The sequence below is a fragment of the Mirounga leonina genome, unplaced genomic scaffold (genome assembly GCF_011800145.1).
Source record: "Mirounga leonina isolate KUSES-001 unplaced genomic scaffold, KU_Mleo_1.0 Mir_413, whole genome shotgun sequence".
NCBI lineage: Eukaryota > Metazoa > Chordata > Mammalia > Carnivora > Phocidae > Mirounga > Mirounga leonina.
Window position 1 is genome coordinate 3,751,517 of NW_023270734.1, and position 22,233 is coordinate 3,773,749.

The 22,233-nt window shown below is 36.4% G+C and overlaps 1 protein-coding gene across 1 annotated transcript in view; it reads left to right on the forward strand.

The window, feature by feature from the left end:
* The window catches only part of ARMC4 (armadillo repeat containing 4), a 183,667-nt gene that overhangs the window by 87,993 nt on the left and 73,441 nt on the right, over positions 1–22,233 (forward strand). Inside the window, exon 16 of the mRNA XM_034987222.1 lies at positions 4,767–4,881. Coding sequence (XP_034843113.1) covers positions 4,767–4,881 — 115 coding nt within the window. The remainder of the gene's footprint in view (positions 1–4,766; positions 4,882–22,233) is intronic.

The following is a 22,233-nucleotide window of genomic DNA, read 5'->3' on the forward strand; positions in this document are numbered from 1 at the left end:
GCCAGACTTCTTAACGATCTTCGCAAATGTTATTATAACAGCAACAACAACAACCAAAAAAAAAACTGAGAAAGATAACAAGCAGCTATGCCATTTTTGGTTTGTTTGGGTTTGTTTAATAGCCAGAGTATGAATATGTATTAATCTTTCTAGGACTATTATTCTGCCAGCCACACAGTTTGACTTCTATGATAAAGTTTAAGATTTTGAAAACACAATTCAGTTATGTGTTTATAATGTCAAAGAATTAATGTAAAATTCAACTGATAATAAAAATGGGAAGAGCTTACCTACTACTGGAAATGAATTCAGAGCAAGATATCAGATTAAAAAACTATACAAAAGGAGATAACCCCATTGCAATGGACAGTGGGTGTAAATTAATGTCACCTATAAGCCCATCATTGTATATGGGCAAATGTTATGGGCAAAAAGCAATAAAGTTATAAAGAAATTCTGTGAAAATACACTTTCACCTTAAAACAACTTCAAATGAAAACTTACTCTAATGGTTATATTTAGAACTTAGCGGGTACTTTGCAAGAATGAGGTGAGGTTAGAAATGAATGTATTTGTGTTGGGAGAGATTTTTGAATCATGGAGCAAAGACTGTCTTGTTTCAGGTTCATTTAACCAATAGTCACTGGCTGTGGTAGCATGCTGGAAGCATAGTAGGTGGTACATGAGTCCGGCAGTCAAGGAAATGACACAATAATTATAGTAATAATGGGGAGGTGATAGGTATTAAGGAGGGCACATGATGTGATGAGCACTGGGTGTTATATGTAACTGAAGAATTACTGAACTCTACATCTGAAACTAATGATGTTCTATATGTTGGTTAATTGAATTTAAATTAAAATTTTTTTTAAATTTAAAAATTTTTTAAATAATTAATGGGGAGATAAGCATACACACATGACTACAAGGCAAAGCACTGTGCCATGAATATCAGCAAGGGGTACAGCAAAACTCATAAGAGGCTCAAGGTGGGAGAAGCCAGAGGATCTGTGGGAGAAGTTTTGTTATAGACCTTAAAAGATGGGCTATTACAGCCAAAGAGGGCAATGGCATAGGGAAAGGCTTATAGCTGAGAGAATTTCTGTAGTCTGTAAGTAAACTAGTGTCTCCCCTTTGCATTCATATGGAACTCCATGCACCCATCTAGTGTAGCATTGATCATAATGGATTATAATGGTTTCTTTATCTCCCTCACTAGATTGCATTTTGCTGAAATACAGTTAAAATCCTCTATATTTGCAGATTCTGTATTTATGAATTCATATCCCTGCCAAATTTTATTGGTAACCTCCAAATCAATACATACAGCACTTTCACTGTTATTCACACACCTGTGCAGAGCAGGGCAAAATCTGAGTCTCCTCATGCACCTGTCCAGCTGACGGTGAACAAGGCCAGGCTCTGCCTTCTTGTTTCAGCTCTCCTACTGCAAACAAGTGTCTTTTTATAGGCTGTGTAGTGCCACATGCTTCCCATGTTTGTGTTTTGAGTTGGTTATTTTGCTGTTTAAAATGGTCCCTAAGCAAAGTGCTGAAGAGTGATCCAGTCTAATGCTCCCAAGTACAAGAAGGTTTGATGTGCCTTACAGGGAAAATATGTGTTAGGGAAGCTTTGCTCAGGATGAACTGCAGTGCTGCTGGCCATGGGTTGGTTCAGTGTTAATGAATCAACAATGTATATTAAATAAGGTGCTTTAAACAGAAACACACATAAAACATGGTTATAGATTGATCAGTTGACAAAAATGTTCTGAACAGAGGCTCTCAGGAACAAAATTTTGTATTTCCCGGAGCAATGGTTCAGTACTTACTAATTCCCTGTGTGCAGTGACTTTATAGAACATAACTACCCCACGTAATGAGAATTGACTGTATCCGTTATTTCTGTATGCTTAGCACTTAGTGTTTAGTAGATGGCCCAAGAGTTTTATGAGCAAATGCCTGAATACTGGGACTTGGGAAGAATAAACCAGCTCATTGGAAATGTTAAATACTGAGTTCAGGAATCAGGGTTTTAATACCACACAGGCGACGGGAAGCCCTTGGAAATTTTCTCCTGGAGTGCAAGCATTGATTGAATGTGCCAGGTAGTGTGATGGACAGAATGAATATCCCTGGGGACCTGCTCTTAAGGAGCTACTACAGAAGCTCCACAAGGTCCTTTAGGAAGATTAATCTCACAGGAATTCATAGGATGGTTAGAATTGAGAGAAATTGAAGACACAAAACCAAGGATGCAGCTACCCCACAGCTATCCTGATATGATGTGGTAGAGACCAGAATTAGGGTGCTGGTAAGAGGAAGAGAGAAGTAAGGGGTGGATACTTGGCTTATTTTTTTCCTTTTCTTTTAAGATTTTATTTATTTATTTGAGAGAGAGTGCACGCATGTGAGCAGGGAGAGGGACGGAGGGAGAGAGAATCTCAAGCAGACTCCGTGCTGAGTGTGGGCCGGCCATGGGCCTCCATCTCATCACCCTGAGATCATGACCTGAGCCGAAACCAAAAGTTGGCCACTCAACTGACTGAGTCACCCAGGTGCCCCAAAACTTGGCTTATTATGAAATCGGCAGTAAATAACTTGATACAGAGAATGAGGGAGATGGAAGGGACAAAGTTAAATCCTGTAGTTTGCTACCTCCTGACTTTGTTAGCTCCTGTTTTTGCAAATGTGTTTCAATCATGTTTCCCTCATCTAAGGTTATTACTCTGTGCTGTGCTGAGTCTTTTAAGGGATCAGTGATGGGGTCACAATCCTCCTCTGTTACAACTAAGCAGCCGATGAGTTAGTTGACTAGGGCTTGGGGTGACGATTGGGGTGACAGTAGATGTAGTTTTACAATTGATAGTGAATTTTTATAGTTAATTGTGAAATTTTTGCTTGGGGGAGGAGAGGGGTCCACACTGAATTATCCCTTTAAAAAAAAACCCAGAAAGGTGTGCCATGCAAATGACTTCCACTGTAATGTGAAGTTATGGGGGTCCAGCTCTGTACAGTTAAATATTACTAATGCAAATTTTACTGCTACATTTGCAAGAAGGTAGGACAGACCTATTGTTCATTGAGAAATTGCATGTGAAAAAATAGAGACCCAAGGATCAGCAGCAATTATGCTTTCAGTGCTATATGTAAAGCAATAAGATGGTTTAACTTTGTAAAGTAAATCCTTCATTGTGAAGGGCTCGGTATCTTTCTTTACATTTTCCATCAGTTGAGAAATAAAACTTTTTCTCTCAGCATGATATTAACAGAAAGCTTTAGGTTTGTAAAGCTATTTAGTTAAACTTCATGTTAAAATACTTTCTCAGTGTGCTTTTTTCTTATTAAAAGTCATTTTCTAAAGAGACAATTTGTATCTTACTACAAGCTGTTTGTATTACCAACTATTTTATAAGGTTATGCAAAGCTGATATCATACTTGGACCCTTTGAAATAACACATATTTTTTCGCCCTGGCAAACTCATCTCAGATAATCAAGAAATGTAGTTGTCTTTATGTCAATTTTCAAGAAAGAATTTGAATGGCATTCTAAGCTAGTGGTATTTATTCTATCTGTGGCTAAATGCTACATGTGTTTAACTCAACCTGAGATTAAAAATCAAAGGAGTTTTGATGTTCTTTATCTTTTTTCATCTACTTTGAGTTTAACATATCTTTCTGAACAAAGCCATTTTTGTAAAGGATACTAAGTTTTGTTTGGGCCACCTTCTCAACTGCAAGTGTACTCAATGGACCTTAATGCAAGGTTATGCTCCCTGGACTAATTGATATATAAACAGAAGACAGACGGTGTAGAGATGACTCTGATGATAATTCATTTTTCAGCTAGTCATGAGGATATTTTGATTACAGTGTGTTTAAGTAATTATAACACAGTCTGCATGTTAGTCTTGCTGAGAAGGGAGTACATGGAAAACAAGTTACGTGTTACCCACGCCTAACAAAGGGTGCACTGTAGCATAATGATTTTAATTCCTAATGCTAGATTAGGACTGGAGGAGTTTAAAATATGTCATGCAGTAAGGTAAGTCAATTAAATGTAGACCAAATAAAAAAGGTAACTTCACAGTTTTGAGGCATAAATATTTGTTTTGGAAAGTATATAGATGTTACTATATGAAAGAAACCAGTATTTTGACATTTAGGTAACAGTCTGTGTACAGCTAATTAAAAAATTACATGGCTTGATTTTAAGTTTATGTGAATCGTAACTATCACGGACCTTGCTTTCTGTGTCATGAATTTAAAACTGAAATCAGAGATCTGGCAGTTCAGTAGCACATTCTATTCCTGCTGTTGTTAAAGGTTTTTTTAAGTAGGCTCCACACCCAGCGTGGAGACCAACATGGGGCCTGACCTCAGGACCCTGAGATCAAGAACTGAGCAGAAACCCAAAGTCAGCCGCTTAACCAACTGAGCCACCCAGGCTCTCCTGCTTTTGTTGAAGTTTTGAAAGAAATTCTAGGGGCGCCTAGGTGGCACTCAGATGGTTAAGCATCTGCCTTCGGCTCAGCCCGTGTTGGGCTCCCGGCTCAGCAGGGAGTCTGCTTCTCCCTCTCCCTCTGCCTCTCCCCCTGCTCATACTCTAACTTTCCGTCTCAAATGAATGAATAAAATCTTTAAAAAAAAAAAAATCTAAGCAAATGTCAAAAGGAGATAAAATAGAATTGTGTGGATAGATAGGCCATTTAAATTTTCATTTCTACATACTAATTACAGTTTATCTTTTTTTGGTCTCACAATAGGATAATTGATCGCTTAGATGGAGTTCGTTTGTTGTGGTCCCTGCTGAAAAATCCTCACCCACACGTGAAGGCCAGTGCAGCTTGGGCCCTCTGTCCCTGCATCCAAAATGCTAAGGTAAGAACAGACTATAAATCAATCCCTTCTAGAATCTTTAATACTATATTGAATAATGTCATCACAGTCGCTAATTGCTTTTGACTTACTTTTGGTCCGACTTATCTGGTAGAAAAGAGTGCTGAATGTTTGTGCCAAAATAATTTTTGAGCAATGACTTTTCCTGGTTAGTTTTTAAATGCCAAATGAAACTAGGCTCAGGTGGCAGTGCTTAGCAAGTTCTACCTGGCTGGTGCAATTGAAACAGGTATGCCAGGTAAGTCAAGAGGAAGATAAATTGACTGTTCTTATCTCTTGGGTAATAAGAAAATTGTCTGTATTTACTTGCTACTCTAAGAAGCATAAAATTGCTTCTATCTTATTTATATAACCTGAAATATGACAGTGAAAGAACACCAAGTTCTTTGTTACCTTGAAAAAGTAAAATAATTTCATGAATCCCACTTTTTTTTATCAATAAAGACTGGATATAAAACCCATAAATAAAAATTTTACATGACAAAAAAAAAAAAAGACTGAACTGGAAGAATTTTAGCTCTTTACTTGTAAATTTTGTTATTTTATATAAAGATCTCTTTTCAGCCTATTTCTATTTTCTTAAATTTTTTTTCTATTGCTTTAGAGATTGCCTTTTCAGATCCTTGTTGCTAGAGATATTTTTCTCTGTTGAATATTTTTATTTAAAGGATTTTACTCCTATAATAAACTTAACATGACTCTAAATATCATCCTAAATATTTGTGACTAGAAATAATCTTTTGTAAAAAGTGGATAGTGATGTGTACTAATAATAGAGGAGACCTATTACAAACTGGTCAATAGAACCATTTTTTTATAGCAGCAAAATAAATATAATAAAACATAACAATATTTTATAACAAAAAATAAAAACACCCCAAATGTCAACCTACAGGAAAATGGACAATAGGATGATACTATGGTCATATCATACAATGCAGCAGTGAAAAACAAATGTATTTCAGTAATGTATTCATCAATATCAATACACCTCATAAACATATTGAGCAAAAATACCAAATTTCAGAAGTAGATGTATAATGTAATTCCTGTTCTATCTAATAAGGTCCACAGAAATTTGTAAAATGTAAAATTTAAATGATATTATTTAGAGACCAAGGAAGAGCTCACTAAGGAAATATCACTACATATCCTTAAAGGATATCCTTATCAGTTACCTGAACTAATCAGCCCAGTCCTTCACTCATAAATATGAACAACAAAGGATCACCAAATATTTAAGGAAGACTAATGGCATTTGAGACAAGCCAGTATTGATAAGTAGAATTAACTTCAGAGGAAACAGAGATAATGTAAGGAACAGAATATAATATGAAATTTTAAAAATTTGTATCTTCAGAATGACCCAAGGGGAATACTATATCCAAAATGGCTGTTATTAAAAAAAGGTCATTCATAGATTAACAAAGACTTTTTGGAAATTGAAAATATATTTGGTGGGGCACCTGGATGGTGCAGTCAGTTGATCATCTAGCTCTTGATTTCGGCTTAAGTCATGATCTCAGGGTCCTGGGATCAAGCCCCACATCACTTTTTGAGGATTCAGGGCATGGAGCCTGCTTAAGATTCTCTCTCTCCCTCTCCTTCTGCCCCTCAAATTGAGGATTCTCTCTCTGTCCCTCTCCCTTGCCCCTCCCCCCAATAAATAAATAAATAAATCTTAAAAATATATGTATTTGGCTAGACAATAAATTTAACAGAAGAGACAAATAGTAGATATGACTGAGTAATTATCTGAAAGATAAAGTCTAGTAAATAAGAACGCAAAATAGAAGTAAAAAGAAAATAGCAGGTGGGGGGAGGTTTGAAAAAAAATAGCACAAGAAAATACATGAAAGGAAAGAGAGCAACTGAAAGGAAGAAAAATCATCGTTAAAAAAAAAAAAAGTGGGAAGGTTCTGTAAATTGAAGAGTTGAAGAAAGATTCTAGTCTTCAGATTGAAAAGATCCACTTAGGGGCACTGGGTGGCTCAGTTGGTTAAGCGACTGCCTTCGGCTCAGGTCATGATCCTGGAGTCCTGGGATCGAGTCCTGCATCAGGCTCCCTGCTCGGCAGGGAGTCTGCTTCTCCCTCTGACCCTCCTCCCTCTCATGCTCTCTGTCTCTCATTCTCTCTGTCTCAAATAAATAAATAAAATCTTTAAAAAAAAAAAAAAAAAAGATCCACTTAGTGCCAAGCAGGAAAAAAAAGAAAGTTACCTATACCTTGACATAAATTTAAATTTGATGTTTCCAGAAAATTAAAGGAAAGGAAAAAGTTACATAAGAACAAGGATCACACCAGTATTAGACTTAACATCATTCACAATAAATTGTAAAAGAAAATGGAACAAATCCTTTACTGTCTTCAGAGGAAAGTATTTCCATCCTGGAATTCTATATCCTATAAAAACTAGCATTCAAGTGAGTGTGGAGTAAGGACAGAATAAAGACATTTTTCTTTCAGAAATGTCAAGACTCAGGAAGCTTATTCCCCATAAACCTTTTCTGGAAAAAAAAAAAAAGTTTAGACTATTTTCCAGCAAAACAAAAGATTTTAAAAAAGAGAATAACAGTTATAGAAACAATTACTCCCTGGAATTTATAGTTAAATATAGTTTGTGTTGATAATATGGCTCTCAAATTTTATAAAATTTTTAAGAAAGAATTTAAAAGTAATAGCATAAAATAAAATTAAAAGCAGATAGTATTATCACAGTTAACAGTCTGAATCTAAACTGCCAGATGATTCCACAGGTAAACACATACTAAAAGGTCTTTACTTTTCCTGGGGAAGGATGTTATAGATACTGGTTTATTCTCAATCATCATCAAAAATATAAATTTAAATACAGAATTTAATTCTGTTTCATCGATGAGATACCATTTCATGTATAGATAACATTTCTACATAGTGCTGTTATTACGTGTAAATTGTGTCCTTTATTCACATGGATTTTAACTACAAATCTGCCTATTTATCTATTACTAGCTGTTATAAGACATTCTGTAAGAGACATTCCAATATTTTCATTTTCATTATTCCTGCCCAGGATTTCTCTCCTGAATATCTGACAATGCTAGCAACCTAAACTGAACCACACTCAAACTAAACACAGCCCAATATGTTTGTCAGCCCTTGGCCCCAAGGCCTCCACTAGATCCAAGCCTCCATAAAGAACTCCAACTTGTTCCATTTCTGATGAACCTTACCTACCCTCTGCACATTCTATACTCCTACCACCTTAGTGTCTTTAAACTGTTCTCAAGAAAAGGAAACCTCAGCCGCCATCGTATCGTTCCTGAGGGAAAAGCAGATGCGTGATATCTGCTTGTTCACTACTCTTACCAAGAACTACACTCCTCCTCTATATGCATTATCATTTAGGTAACACAAGTGTTTGAAGAATGTTAAACAAGGAAGTGATGTGAGCAGATTAGTTAATTAGAAGATATGAGTGGGTGATTAATTAGGCTTGTGCAGTGGTTCAGGTGAAAATAATTAGAATCTGACCTAACACAGTGGCAGTGTGGGCAAAGAGGAAGAGTCAGTATAAAAAATAATTGCAGGGGGCGCCTGGGTGGCTCAGATGGTTGAGCGTCTGCCTTCGGCTCAGGTCATGATCCCAGGGTCCTGGATCGAGTTCCTCATCGGGCTCCCTGCTAAGTGGGGAGCCTGCTTCTCCCTCTGCCTCTCTCTCTCTCTCTCTGACTCTCATGAATAAATAAATAAAACATTTAAAATAAATAAATAAATAAAATAAAATAAAATAAAAAATAATTGCAGGGGCACCTGGGTGGTTCAATTGGTTAAGCGTCTGACTCTTGATTTCGGCTCAGGTCATGATCTCAGGGTTGTGAGATCAACCGTGCTGGGCATGGAGCCTGCTTAAGATTCTCTCTCTCCCTCTCCTTCTGCCCTTCCCCCACTCTCTTTCTCTAAAAAAAAAAAAAAGAAAGAAAGAAAAGAAATACTTGCAAAGTAGTTGCAGATATTGGTGAGTGATTGGATGTTGGCTGTGAGAAGGAGGTCAAGAGAGAGTTTGAATTTTTTTTGTTTTTGTATTTTAACTTTGACAACTAAGAAATAGTAACTTTACAAAACATGAGAAGAACACGATGTACAGGCAAAGATGGTGGATTTGCTTTCATCCAGGTAGAGATATCCAGTCATTTGAGTATATGAACCTGGGTATCTGGAAAGAACTCAGGACTGGAGATGGATATGTGAGAATTACCAGCATGTCAGAAGTAGCTGAAGTCTGAAGAATAAAGGAAAGGCAGAAGGTGGGGAGTGAGAAGAGAAGGGCAAAGAGAAGTCATAGAAGACTAAGGTAGAAGACTAAGATAGATTATAATCATGGAGGGTGACAAGAAAGGCAAGAAAGGAAACACATTCAAGAAGGGGGGGGGTCATATTCAATAATATCATATGCCCCTAGGAGGTCATTTACCTTTGAAATTGAAATGAGTACATTCAATATGAAAAATAGGTGGTCATTGTTCATAGACATTTTAATTGAGAAGAGAGAATTTAAGTCAGATGGCAGTGGGGTAAGAAATTAATTAAGGGGAGAAACATATGAAGAGGGTTAGTAGTTCTTACTAGAAGTTTAGCTGTTAGGAGACAGTATGAAGTCCAGATACCTCAGGTTTAAGGGAATGATTAATAAGGGAAAGATATGAGAGAGAGGGAGAGGGTATGTGTGTAGCAGATGTAGGAAGGGAGGGAGGAAAAGAGGGAGGGAGGGAGGGAAGGAAGGAAGGAAGGAATAGCTCTAACTATTCCTTAATTTTACAAGCACATTGCTCTGAGTAGTGTAAAAAACTTGTGTAGTGCCAACCAAAAGGACACTTCTAGAATGCATAATTCCTAAAAGTGAGTCCACTGAGAGCAAGCCAGAACTTCTGGTAAGAAATACTGAAAAAGGCAACTTGTTATTTCTTCCAGATGACACACACATAGCCAATCTCCTGTCTGTCTATCTATCATCATTGAATTTAAAAGTCAGAAAATTATCAAAAGGATCTGAATTAATACCCTTATCTAAATTGAAAAAATTGAAGTCAGACTTTTCCTAGCTGACAGTAAGTATAATTTGGCTGATTATTTCAACAACGAGGACTGGTATTTCTGATTAGTAATATAGAAGACATATCCATAAATTGAATTAACTAAATATTCAGAGTAAAAATTTTGATGACATATATATCAGAAAATATATCTTCTAGGACTTAATTTATGGTGAACATTTTTAGATGTCAATTTGTAATAGATGGATACATATCTTTTCAAAAATGTATTGGGATATGTGAGCAAAAATTTTGAAGACTGCTGGTCTCGTATGCCAGGTTTGGCCCATGAAATAAGACAGAAGGAAACTTAGAACATCTTTCCTCAAGAAAATAGCCTGCTATCTTCTTTTTTTTTTTTTTTAACATATAATGTGTTACTTGTTTCAGAGGTACAGGTCTGTGATTCAACAGACTTACTCAATTCACAGCGCTCACCATAGCACATAAACTGAGGGTTCTAGAGGGGAGGGGGTGGGGGGATGGGTGAGCCTGGTGATGGGTAATAAAGAGGGCATGTACTGCATGGAGCACTGGGTATTATATGCAAACAATGAATCATGGAACACTACATCAAAAACTAATGATGTAATGTATGGTGATTAACATAACATAATAAAAAAAAAAGAAAGAAAATAGCCTGATTTGCAAGGCTCTTGTCTTTTTGAAAAATCCTATTTTCTAGGATCAGAAGGTAAATGAATATTATATTGGTCTCTCTCCTTGCATCTTTTTTTTTTTTAAAGATTTTATTTATTTATTTGAGAGAGAGAGAATGAGAGAGAGCACATGGAAGTGGGGGAGAGTCAGAGGGAGAAGCAGACTCCCTGCCGAGCAGGGAGCCCAATGCGGGACTCGATCCAGGGACTCGATCCAGGGACTCCAGGATCATGACCTGAGCCGAAGGCAGTCGCTTAACCAACTGAGCCACCCAGGCGCCCTGCCTTGTAGTTTTGTTGTTGTCGGTGGTGGTGGTGGTGTTTTACTGTGGTAAAGTACACATAACAAAATTTACCTTCTGAGCAGTTTTAAGGTGTGTAATACAGTGGTACTAAGTACATTCAGATGTTGTGTGACCATCACAACTAGCCAGTTGCAGAACTTTCTCATCACCCCAAATGGAAACCCCCACTTGTCACTTCTCATTCTCCTTCCTCCTAGCCCTTCCCAGCCACAAGTCTGATTTTTGTTTCTATGGATTTTTCTTATTCTGGGCATTTCATATAAGTAGAATAACAATATGCGGTTGTTTTATGATTATATGATATCAGGTATAATTATAGATTCCTTGGGTGACAGAACACAAGGACACTCTGGATAGATCAAAGGCAGAATGTTTTGTTATTTATAGCTCCAAATTAGAGAAGGCTGCTTCACAGGGCCACACAGGGAGTTGTGCCTGGGGACAAGGTAACTAACAACAAGTTGGAACTCTGTGATGATGGGAATGTATTCTTCAGATATGGTAACCATTAGCCTCCTGTGGCTATTGAGCACTTGAAATGTGACTAGTATGACTAAGGAACTGAATTTTTAATTATATTAAGCTTTAACTTAATTAAATTATTCAAATTAACTTTAATTAACTTAAATAGCCACATGTGGCTAGTGGCTGTTGTTTAGATAGCCCAAGTCTAAGATATGCAAATAATGGAGGGTTGTTTTCTTTAAGGTGACCCCTGCAAAGAGCTGTAAACCTCAAGATTTACATGATTACATATGGTTACATGCTCACTATGTAAAATTTAGAAAGTGAATAAAGACAAGAAGCTTTATGAATTTTTTCCCACAATTCAAAAATGTTTTTTAATTAAAAATAAAAGCCAGGGGAAAAAAATACCCGTAATTTCAGTACTTGGGGCTAACAATCATTAAGAGTTAGACTGGGGTTTTTTCCTTAACAATGAATTGTGAATATCTCTCTTATTCTCTACATATGTCTTTCCATATCCCTGTCTAGTTTTCTTGTCTGTATAGTATTTTGTTGTCTGGCCATATCATAATTTATTTATGCAATTAAATTTCCAGTGTTAAAGAAGAATGAGGTTAATGAAACAAAAATTTTAATTTGAGCTATTCTAAAATATTCTTTTCACATAGAGAAAATTAAGCTACCTCTGATCCACTGGTAAATCATAGTTACCCAGGGCTTAATCCATGGTTTCCATTAAACAGTTAAGAAGTATGGCCCCTTGAGAGCTTGTTTGGAGGTTCTAGCAGGGGAGCACAGCTACTCGTATACCCTTGACCGAAGAACGGTCCTCCTCTATCGGGGAAGGTCATCCTCTTTGACGGAGCGCGCAGCTTCGGGAGGGACGCACATGGAGTGGTGAGGGAGGAAGGGGACACCCGCCTAGCCAGCCAGATCAGCTGAATCAACCCTGGCGATCAATGGGGTGACAGATGTCGCACACACAGAACACAGGCAGCAACCTCTTCGACCTCTTCCTCTGCCTGCCTTTCCCCCTGCTTGTGCTCTCTCTGTGTCAAATAAATAAATAAAATATTTTTTTAAAAAGTATGGCCCCAGGCGCCTGGGTGGCTCAGTCATTGAGCATCTGCCTTTGGCTCAGGTCATGATCCCAGGGTCCTGGGATCGAGCCCCACATCGGGTCCCTGCTCAGCGGGGAGCCTGCTTCTCCCTCTCCCACTCCCCCCTGCTTGTGTTTCCTCTCTCGCTGTATCTCTCTCTGTCAAATAAATAAAAATAAAATCTTTAAAAAATAAAAAAGTATGGCCCCACAAAAAAGGAGAACAACAGGCCAATATCTCTCATGATTATAGATGCAAAAATCCACAACAAAATACTAACAAATGGAATCCAACAATGTATTTAAAAAAATCATACACCATTATCAAGTGCGATTTATTCCTAGGATGCAAGGATTCACAAAACAATCAATGTGATATGTCACATGAGTAAGAGAAAGGATAAAAACCATATGATCATTTTAATAGATGCTTTTTCACATTCAACAAAGTACAACATCCATTCATGATATAAGGTCTCTACAAAGTAGGTCTACAGGAACATATCTCAACATAATAAAGTCCTTAAATGAAAAATCCACAGCCAACATCATGCTTATTGGTGAAACACTAAGCAGTTTTCCCCTAAGGTTAGGAACAAGACAAGAATGTCCACTATCACCACTTTTATTCAACATGGTATTGAAAGTCTTAGCACAGCAGTTAGACAACATAAAGAAATAAAAGGCATCCAAATTTGTAAGAAAGAAGTAAAACTCTCACTATTTGCAGATGACATGATATTATATAGAAAACCCTAACGATTCCACCAAAAAATTACTAGAACTGACAAATGAATTCAGTAAAGCCACAGTATACAAAATCAATGTACAGAAATCTGTTGTATTCCTATACACCAATAATGAAGCAGCAGAAATGAAATTGCACCAAAAACAATAAAATATCTAGGATTAAACTTAACCAAAGAGGTGGAAGACCTGTACTCTGAAAACTGTAAAACACTGATGAAAGAAATTCTAGATGATGCAAAGAAATGGAAAGACATTCCATGCTCATGGATTGGGAGAACAAATATTATTAAAATGTCTATACTACCCAAAGCAATCTACAGATTTAATGCAATCCCTATAAAAATACCAACAGTGTTTTTCACAGAGCTAGAACAACAATCCTAAAATTTATATGGAACCATAAAAGACCTCAAATAGTGAAAGCAATCTTGTAAAATAAAAGCAAAACTGAAGGTATCACAATTCCAGTTTTCAAGTTATATTACAAAGCAGTAGTAATTAAAACAGTATGGTACTGGCACAAAAATAGACACATAGATCAATGCGATAGAACAGAAAACCCAGAAATAAACCCACACGTATATGGTCAATTAATCTTTGACAAAGGAATGAATATCCTATGGGAAAAAGACAGTCTCCTCAACAAATGGTGTTGGGAAAACTGGACAGCCACATGCAAAAGAATTAAACTGGACCACTTTCTTAGACCATACACAAAAATAAATTCACAATGGATGAAAGACTTATACGTGAGACAGGAAATCATAAAAATTCTTGAAGAGAGTACAGGCAATAATCTGACATTAGCTGTAGCAGCATTTTTCCAGATATTTCTCCTAAGGCAAGGGAAATAAAAGCAAAAATAAACTTTGGGGATTATATCAAAATAAAAATTTTCTGCCCAGCAAAGGAAACAATCAACAAAACTAAAAGGCCACCTACAGAATGGGAACAGATATTTGCAAATGACATATCTGATAAAGGGTTAGTATCTAAAATATAAAAGAACTGGTACAACTCAATACCCAAAAACCAAATAATCCAATTAAAAATGGGCAGAAGACATGGACATTTCTCCAAGACAGACAAATGGCCAATAGACACATGAAAAGATGCTCCATATCACTCATCATCAGGGACATGTAAATCAAAACTACAATGAGATATAATCTCATACCTATCAGAATGGCTAAAATCAAAAACACAAGAAACAATAGGTATTGGTGAGGATGTGGAGAAAGAGGAACCTTCTTGCACTGTTGGTGGGAATGCAAACTGGTGCAGCCACTGTGGAAAACTGTAATATTTTTTTCCTCAAAAAATTAAAAATAGAACTACCTTACAATCCAGTAATTGCACTACTATTTACCCCCAAAATACAAAAACACTAATTCAAAGGGATACATGCACCCCTATGTTTATAGCAGAATTATTTACAACAGCGAAACTATTGGAAACAGCCCAAGTATCCATTGATAGATGAATGGATAAAGAAGATGTGGTGTATATATACAATGGAATATTACTCAGCCATAAAAAGAATAAAACCTTGCCATTTGCAACAACATGGATGGAGCTAGAGAGTGTAATGCTAAGTGAAATAAGTCAATCAGAGAAAGACAAATACCATATGATTTCACTCATATGTAGAATTTAAGAAATAAATTAGCAAAGGAAAAAGAGAGACCAAGAAACAGGTTCTTAACTATAGAGAACTGATAGTTACCAAAAGGGAGATGGGGGGGGGGGTGGATGGAGGAAATAGAGGATGGGGATTAAAGAGTACACTTACTATGATGAAAAAAATAAATAAAATGATATGATAGGGATTAAGGAGTGCACTTACTATGAGGAACACCTGGTATTCTGTGGAAGTGTTAAATCTATATTTTGCACTTGAAACTAATATTATACTGTATGTTAACTAACTGGAATTTAAATAAAAACTTAAAATGATAGGGGCGCCTGGGTGGCTCAGATGGTTAAGCGTCTGCCTTCGGCTCAGGTCATTATCCCAGGGTCCTGGGATCGAGCCCTACATCGGGCTCCTGGCTCAGCAGGGAGCCTGCTTCTCCTTCTCCCTCTGCCTCTCTCCCTGCTCGTGCTCTCTCTCTCTCTCTCTGTATCTCTGTGTCTCAAATGAATAAATAAAATCTTTAAAAAAAAAACTTAAAATGATAAAAAAAATAAGTAGATGATAACAAAAGAAGAAGAAGAAGTATGGCCCCATAGATTAATTTGGCCAGAGACTTTCTTTAGCTAACATGATCATTCCAGAGATGTGTCCCTCTGGGACTTTCAACTCTTCATCCAGATTTATGTTGTAAAGCAGGTTACATAGTACTTACATCTTTACACACTAGACTGTCATTCTGTTTTCACCAAACCATAATTATTTATATGTATGTAACCTATAACTTTTCACATGCATCATCTCAATTAACTGCACAACCAATTATTTTTGCTTCTGAGGAAACTAAGTCATCAGAATATTTAATTACTTGCTCAAGATCACATAACTAGAATGGTAACTGAGATACAATATGACCCAGTTCCAACCCCATATCCTTTGCTATGGTTCCACCACAAAATAGCCGCCACCCACATCAACAAGCAAGTCTCTGCAGTTTTCATTTCTAAGCTTTTTCTGGGCGATTCCTTTGTGAAGAAAAGTCCCATTGCTCCGGAAAATACGGGATTTCCTAAAAGTCTTAGGGCTGTTTTAAGCTTTGAGAACCTCAAAATGAATGTAAATGCTGCAAGCCTAAAAAATATCACTTAGTGTACTAATTTCGGAGGATATTTTAAAAGTATTTTTGGTGTACCATATGGTGGGGTACCATTACGTTGATAATGAGGGGCACTGTGCATATGTGGGGACAGGGGATATGGGAAACCTTAGTACCTTCTGCTCAGTTTTTCTGTGAACCTAAAACTGTTCTAAATAATAGAGTATGTTTAAAAAAAGAAGCTTTAAAAATCATTTGAAATTTTCATTATTTAATTCTCTGACCCTTGTTTGGTTTTGGAAACTTTGAAGTAAAATTTTACCTTCAGGGTTTAGTTTCCATCAGTATTTGCATCTTCCGTGAGAGAAACTAAAAAATTAAAATTAAAAAAAAATGTGCTTTTCAAAATTCACAAAACTAAACCATTGAAAATGAAACACATATAATTGAATTTTCAATCTTGAAGCATTTATACTTCTGAAACAATTACAGTGTAAACCACACTAGGACATTTGGGTCTTGCTATATTGATTTTAGTAAGCTTTCAACAATGTTTATTTTATTTTATTTATATTTTATTGAGTAATCCTTTTTCCCACACTAAATCTAATCATTCAAATCCATGAATTGTTGATCTTTGTTTTTTCAATGCTTATACAAAAAATTAATCACAAATCAAGAATAGAAAAGGTTTTGTTTTGGTTTTGATTCCATTCTTAACCTATGACATAGGAACCTGGGGGTTGAGTAAGTTTTGTGGGTTTTTTTTAAAGATTTTATTATTTATTTGACAGAGAGAGACACAGCGAGAGAGGGAACACAAGCAGGGGGAGTGGGAGAGGGAGAAGCAGGCTCCCTGCCGAGCAGGATGCGGGGCTCCATCCCAGGACTGTGGGATCATGACCTGAGCTGAAGGCAGATGCTTAACGACTGAGCCTCCAGGCGCCCCTGAATAAGTTTTTATCCGTTTCATGCATGTATTATACTTAAGGAGGTACAACATCTTCTGTTACTTCCGTTGGCTGCTTTAAGTCGGTGTGAAAGACAGCCCCAGAATATAAAATGATGCCTGAGCAGAATATGTTGTAGTATTAATAATTAGTAAATGGACCAGGTTTATACTTCTTAATCATTTAAAGTTTTCATTTTGCCTTGAAGAGTTTTGTGACAATACATGAATAAAATAAAATTAAAAGTTAAAATCAATATAATTAATATAATATTAAAAGTAGCAGTGATTTTATTTAATTTCTGGGCATATCAAATAATTAATTCAACATTATTTAGCACTATTTGCCAAACCCTTTGTAGGTACACATTACATTTTGTATACCTTTTTTTTATCATCTTAACATAAATGCATAACATTTATGCAACTAAGTTTCCAGTGTTAAAATACAGAATGAGGTTAAACAAAAACAATTGAGCCTTTCTAGAATGTTCTTTCACATAGGGAGAGAAAGTAAAGTTACCTCTGATCTATTGGTAGAAATTCAAACATAGTAGCTCAGGGAAGTATTTTGTAATTGACATTGTGTCATAAGTTAAAGGGCAGTGTTTTCCTTGGTGGTATGTAAAATAATGGGGCATTTTACAATCAACTGCCTTTTGGATTAGCTGAAATAACATGGGTAAAGATACTTGTAAATGTCTATATGCATGGAGGGAAGTTATGTGTACTTGGAACTCTTGGGGTCTCATGTGTCTTATTTTTTATCACCATCCAAAATTTATCCCACTCGATGATATTCAATTTAGCATTTTCAAGTAGCAGTTTGGATATGCTATTGTCTTTAGGTGAATTAAAATTGTTTTCTAATGAGATTTTAAGTTCTGAAGGAGAGTAAAGGCAGGAAACATTTTTTTAATATGCTGGGCATCCAGCTTACAGTAAAATAATGGAACCAGAAGAGATCTTGCCAGATATTTTGGTCCATTCTTCCCTCCTCCTCCCCCACACCGCCCCTTTTCAGGTAAGTTAATGACTCAACTTTCGCGGAAAGATTGCCTTTTATTTTGTAAGAAAGGATTTCCACATTTTTTTCACATAAGATGTTTTGCAAGTCATTTAGGCTGATTAACTTATGAATGATAGGATTTGGCACCGTTCTGAAATAAAGAACTTCTTTGTGTGGATTAACAGCACTGACAGAAATGCTGCAGAAATCAGCCATTGTCAGTTATAGCTCAGAGCAACACAAATGGGAAGAGAGCACAAGCCAAGCCTTCAGACAAGTTATGGCTATTTCAGGGTCCCTGCCACGTCTGTCAGGCATCATGAAACCTAAGCACCCTGTTTGAGTCCGTGTGGAATGGATATGGTGAAATGTCAACTGTTCAAAACAGATGTTATCCATTTTTTATATTTTTAACAGCCATGTGTATTAGAACACAGTTTCAGATCTATCTGTTAAGAAAATGAGACGTGAAAATCAGTTCTAGTGAATGTATTGCATCTTTTCTCGCAAAGGAATATTTAAAGCTACCTCTCAGTGAATGAGCTGGGTAGCAACATACTTTGGTACTGAATTGTGGGATCGCTGAGACAAAGATTCATAATGTACTTTTGCATTGCAGCTGCATTATAGTTGTTGTTAGATGCATAAAACAAATGGAATGTGAAATCTTCACGGTAAGGAGGACTGACACTTTCACCAGCACACCAGTGTCTTAATCAGAAAGCATAAAATCGTCCTTCATTTTTGAGAAAGTCAGTATAAAATAGTTTTTGATAGCTTCTCAGTGGTAAAGAAAATGTGCTTGGTGAAAAAGGTATGTTTGGCGAGCTTAATAATTATTTGTCCATTCTCTGTATGACTGGAAAATCAGAATGTGAAATATGAATCTGTTTTATGGTCATATATAAAACTTGAAAGACTACCTAAGACAGAAAGTAAGCATCTTCCATCAGAAAACTACCTAGTGTTCTTCAGTCTATTGAGAACTGAGGAACTAAAGTGAACTAACCAAAAAAATTCACTGCATATTTTTTTAAGTCATTTTATTTAACAGTGTACCATTTCGAGGCGAGTTTTTTGTGTGAGGCTTAAGGAAAGTTAGTTGTTGGGTTTTTTTCCACTTAAGCTTGCCACAAAGAATAGAGAGCCTAATGACCTCTATAGTGATGTTATTTAGTAAATTTCATGAGCCACAAGTATGGTTGCAGACAATCAAGTATTTTGTGAAAAGTGTGAGAGATTTGTAAATGGAAGTGAAAAGCTGTTCCTTTCAAGCTGAATGATCAAACACATTTTTGGAGAAAAACAGTGGTTGAACAGGTGTTCAGTATTACGAACTTGTGATATAAAGAATGCAACAGCTGAGTCTGGCAAAAATCCATGCATTAAATTCTTTGTTCTTACGAAGCAAAACTCTGCTGCAAAAAGTCAACTCAAATTTGTGCTCTATGAACAATAAGGTATTGAAAAATACAGAAACTTATATAAAGAATATATAATTGGTCCGTCACTTCTACTTTCTTGTCTCTTACCAACATTTATAAGAATCATTTTCTTTCTTAACGTATCATTGCATTTTTATGTTATTTCTTTTTTTGAATGTTGCAAGATAGTATTTGATTTTCTTAATTCTGCTTCTTTTCAGTAATGGTTAAAAAGTTTTTAGTAAGAAAAAAATAGACATTTAAACATGTTTGTTTGCCTTTTTATAAGGCAAATTTGTATTAAAATTTTATATTATAACCACCACTTATGAATTAGATAGGAACCAGATATTCTCATTTTAGAATAAATACTCTGCATGTATAGTAAGCCAGTTGTAGAATTAGGAAGAAAACTCAATATGTCTTCCAAATCAGTAATATATCCATGAGATCATTTGGCTTTGTAACTTTCTTAAACTTAATTTTGCTACTTGTTTAGAAAATAATGTCTGGTTCTGAATTTTGATCTTGGAGGAAAATAATTGCTACAAAACCAGTGGCCTAAGGATCTCTTCCAAGCAGAGTAGCTAAGCAGAGACATTTGAGAGTGATTCCCCAAAAGAGAAGAGAAAAAGTTACTTTCTGTGAGGTTGGAATACATGCTTAGGCAATTTCAGCCAGGAATGTTGAGCCCTGAGTGTGGATGAGGCCAGCTTCCTGACTCCAGGTGTGACAGAACACAGCTGATCAAACAGGACAGAAATCTGACATCACTCTCTGTTTAACTTCAGCAGTCCAATGACCCATGCCCAATCAGGAAGCCAAAGAGAAGCTGGAGAAGGCATGTATAGGGGTACAGTTTCATACTAAGAATACTGCCATAAACATGGTTTATGAGCTTTGATTTGGTCATGTTTGGGCCCTAGAATGTATAGTTGTCCAACAGTGTGCCTAACAGGCTACATAGTTTATTAAAAAATTTTAAACCTTTTGAAAATGTGACCCTGCCTAGTTGGGGTCTGCTACCATTTTTAAGTCACCAAATAGTTCAAAGTATACTCATCTGGCCCCCAGTTCTTAAAATCCTAAAAGATTAAAGTGAACTGTATTACAAAGATTTTTTCTGTATGCCAGATTTTCAAGTGGGAACATGAAGGACCAAAACAATAGTGAGGGTGTTAAACAGCTCATCTTCAGACTACAGCTAGAAGGACCACCATCTAAGGTCAAATCTGTTGCTTTCACCTGGATTCTTCTCTTGCGCTACTATTGCTCTCCCATTCCATGTGCTTCTCAGACCCTACTACTCCAAAAAGCAATGCAGGTTGCTAGTCTAGGAAGGGATGGAATTGACAGAAGGGAAAGTTACAACCAAAGGTATAGCCTTTTAAAAAAATTTAAATTTTAGTTAGTTAACACACAGTGCAATATTGGTTTCAGGAGTAGAATTCAGTGATTCATCACTACATACAACACCCAGTGCTCTTCACAATAAGTGCCCTCTGTAATTCCCATCACCCATCTAGCCCATCCCCCACCCACATCCAATTGGCTCTCTATCGTTAAGAGTCTCTTATGGCTTTCCCTCTCTCCTCTTTTTTCCCCCTTCCCATATGTTCATCTACTTTCTTAAATTCCACATATGAGTGAGATCATATGGCATTTGTCTTTCTCTGACTGACTTATTTCACTTAGCATAATACACTCTAGCTCTACCCACATCATTGCAAAGGGCAAGTTTTCATTCTTTCTGATGGCTCAGTAATATTCCATTGTGTATATATATATACACACCACATCTTTATCCATTCATCAGTCGATGGACATCTGGTCTCCCTCCATAGTTTGGCTATTGTTGAAAATGCTGATGGATAGCTTATTCTAAACAGGTATGTACAAAATCATGCCAACGATTAGCTATTTGTGAAACCATTTGACCATCTTATTTTGAAAGTACAGTTATTAATTACTAGTTACTTTATTAAATAATCTCATCCATTAAGTTGATTATATCATTATGTCCACCTCAGCCATGAACTCCCAGGATCACATTGTACTTTGTTGCCATCAGAAACTGTACCATCTCAAAATTCACTGACTCAGACATTTAACTGAGACCCAAGTTTCTAGTCACAAGGTTACATCCCTCCATTTCTCTAGACACACATCTTCATATAAGAAGTAGCCATAGGCAGTAGTTAGTAGTAATGTTTTCCTGCCTCCTTTTATGAATGTGGAAGCCCTTTGTGTACCCCTATTTTTAAGAAGTGAAATAGATTTGGGTCCCGTGCCTGGAATACTTTTATTATTCTGCTTCTAGACATGAACTCAGCATGCTCATAACTTAGCTTCATTGTCCTTTGGATTCTTTCTCCTAGGATTTTTATAGTTCAGGTCTTACATTTAGGTCCTTAATCCATTCTGAGTTAATTTTTTTAATATGGTAAAAGTAAGGGTCCAACTTCATTCTTTTTGCATGTGGATATCCAATTTTCACAACACTATTTGTTGAAAAACTGTCCTTTCCCCTATTGAATGGTCCTGTCAAAAACCATTCGACAAAATAAATACCCAAGGGTTTATATCTGGGTCTCTATCCTATTCCATTGGTCTACATGTCTGTTTATAAGTCAGTACCTCACTCTTCTAATTACCATTGCTTTGTAGTAAGTTTTGAAATGAGGACGTCTGAGGAGTCCAACTTTGTTTTTCTTTTTCAAGATCATATTGGCGGTTCAGAGTCCCTGAGATTCCATGTGAATTTTAGGATGAATTTATTTATTTCTGCAAAAAAATTATCGGGATTTTGATAGTGATTGCATTGAATCTATAGATCACTATGGGTAGCACTGACATCTAAACAATATTA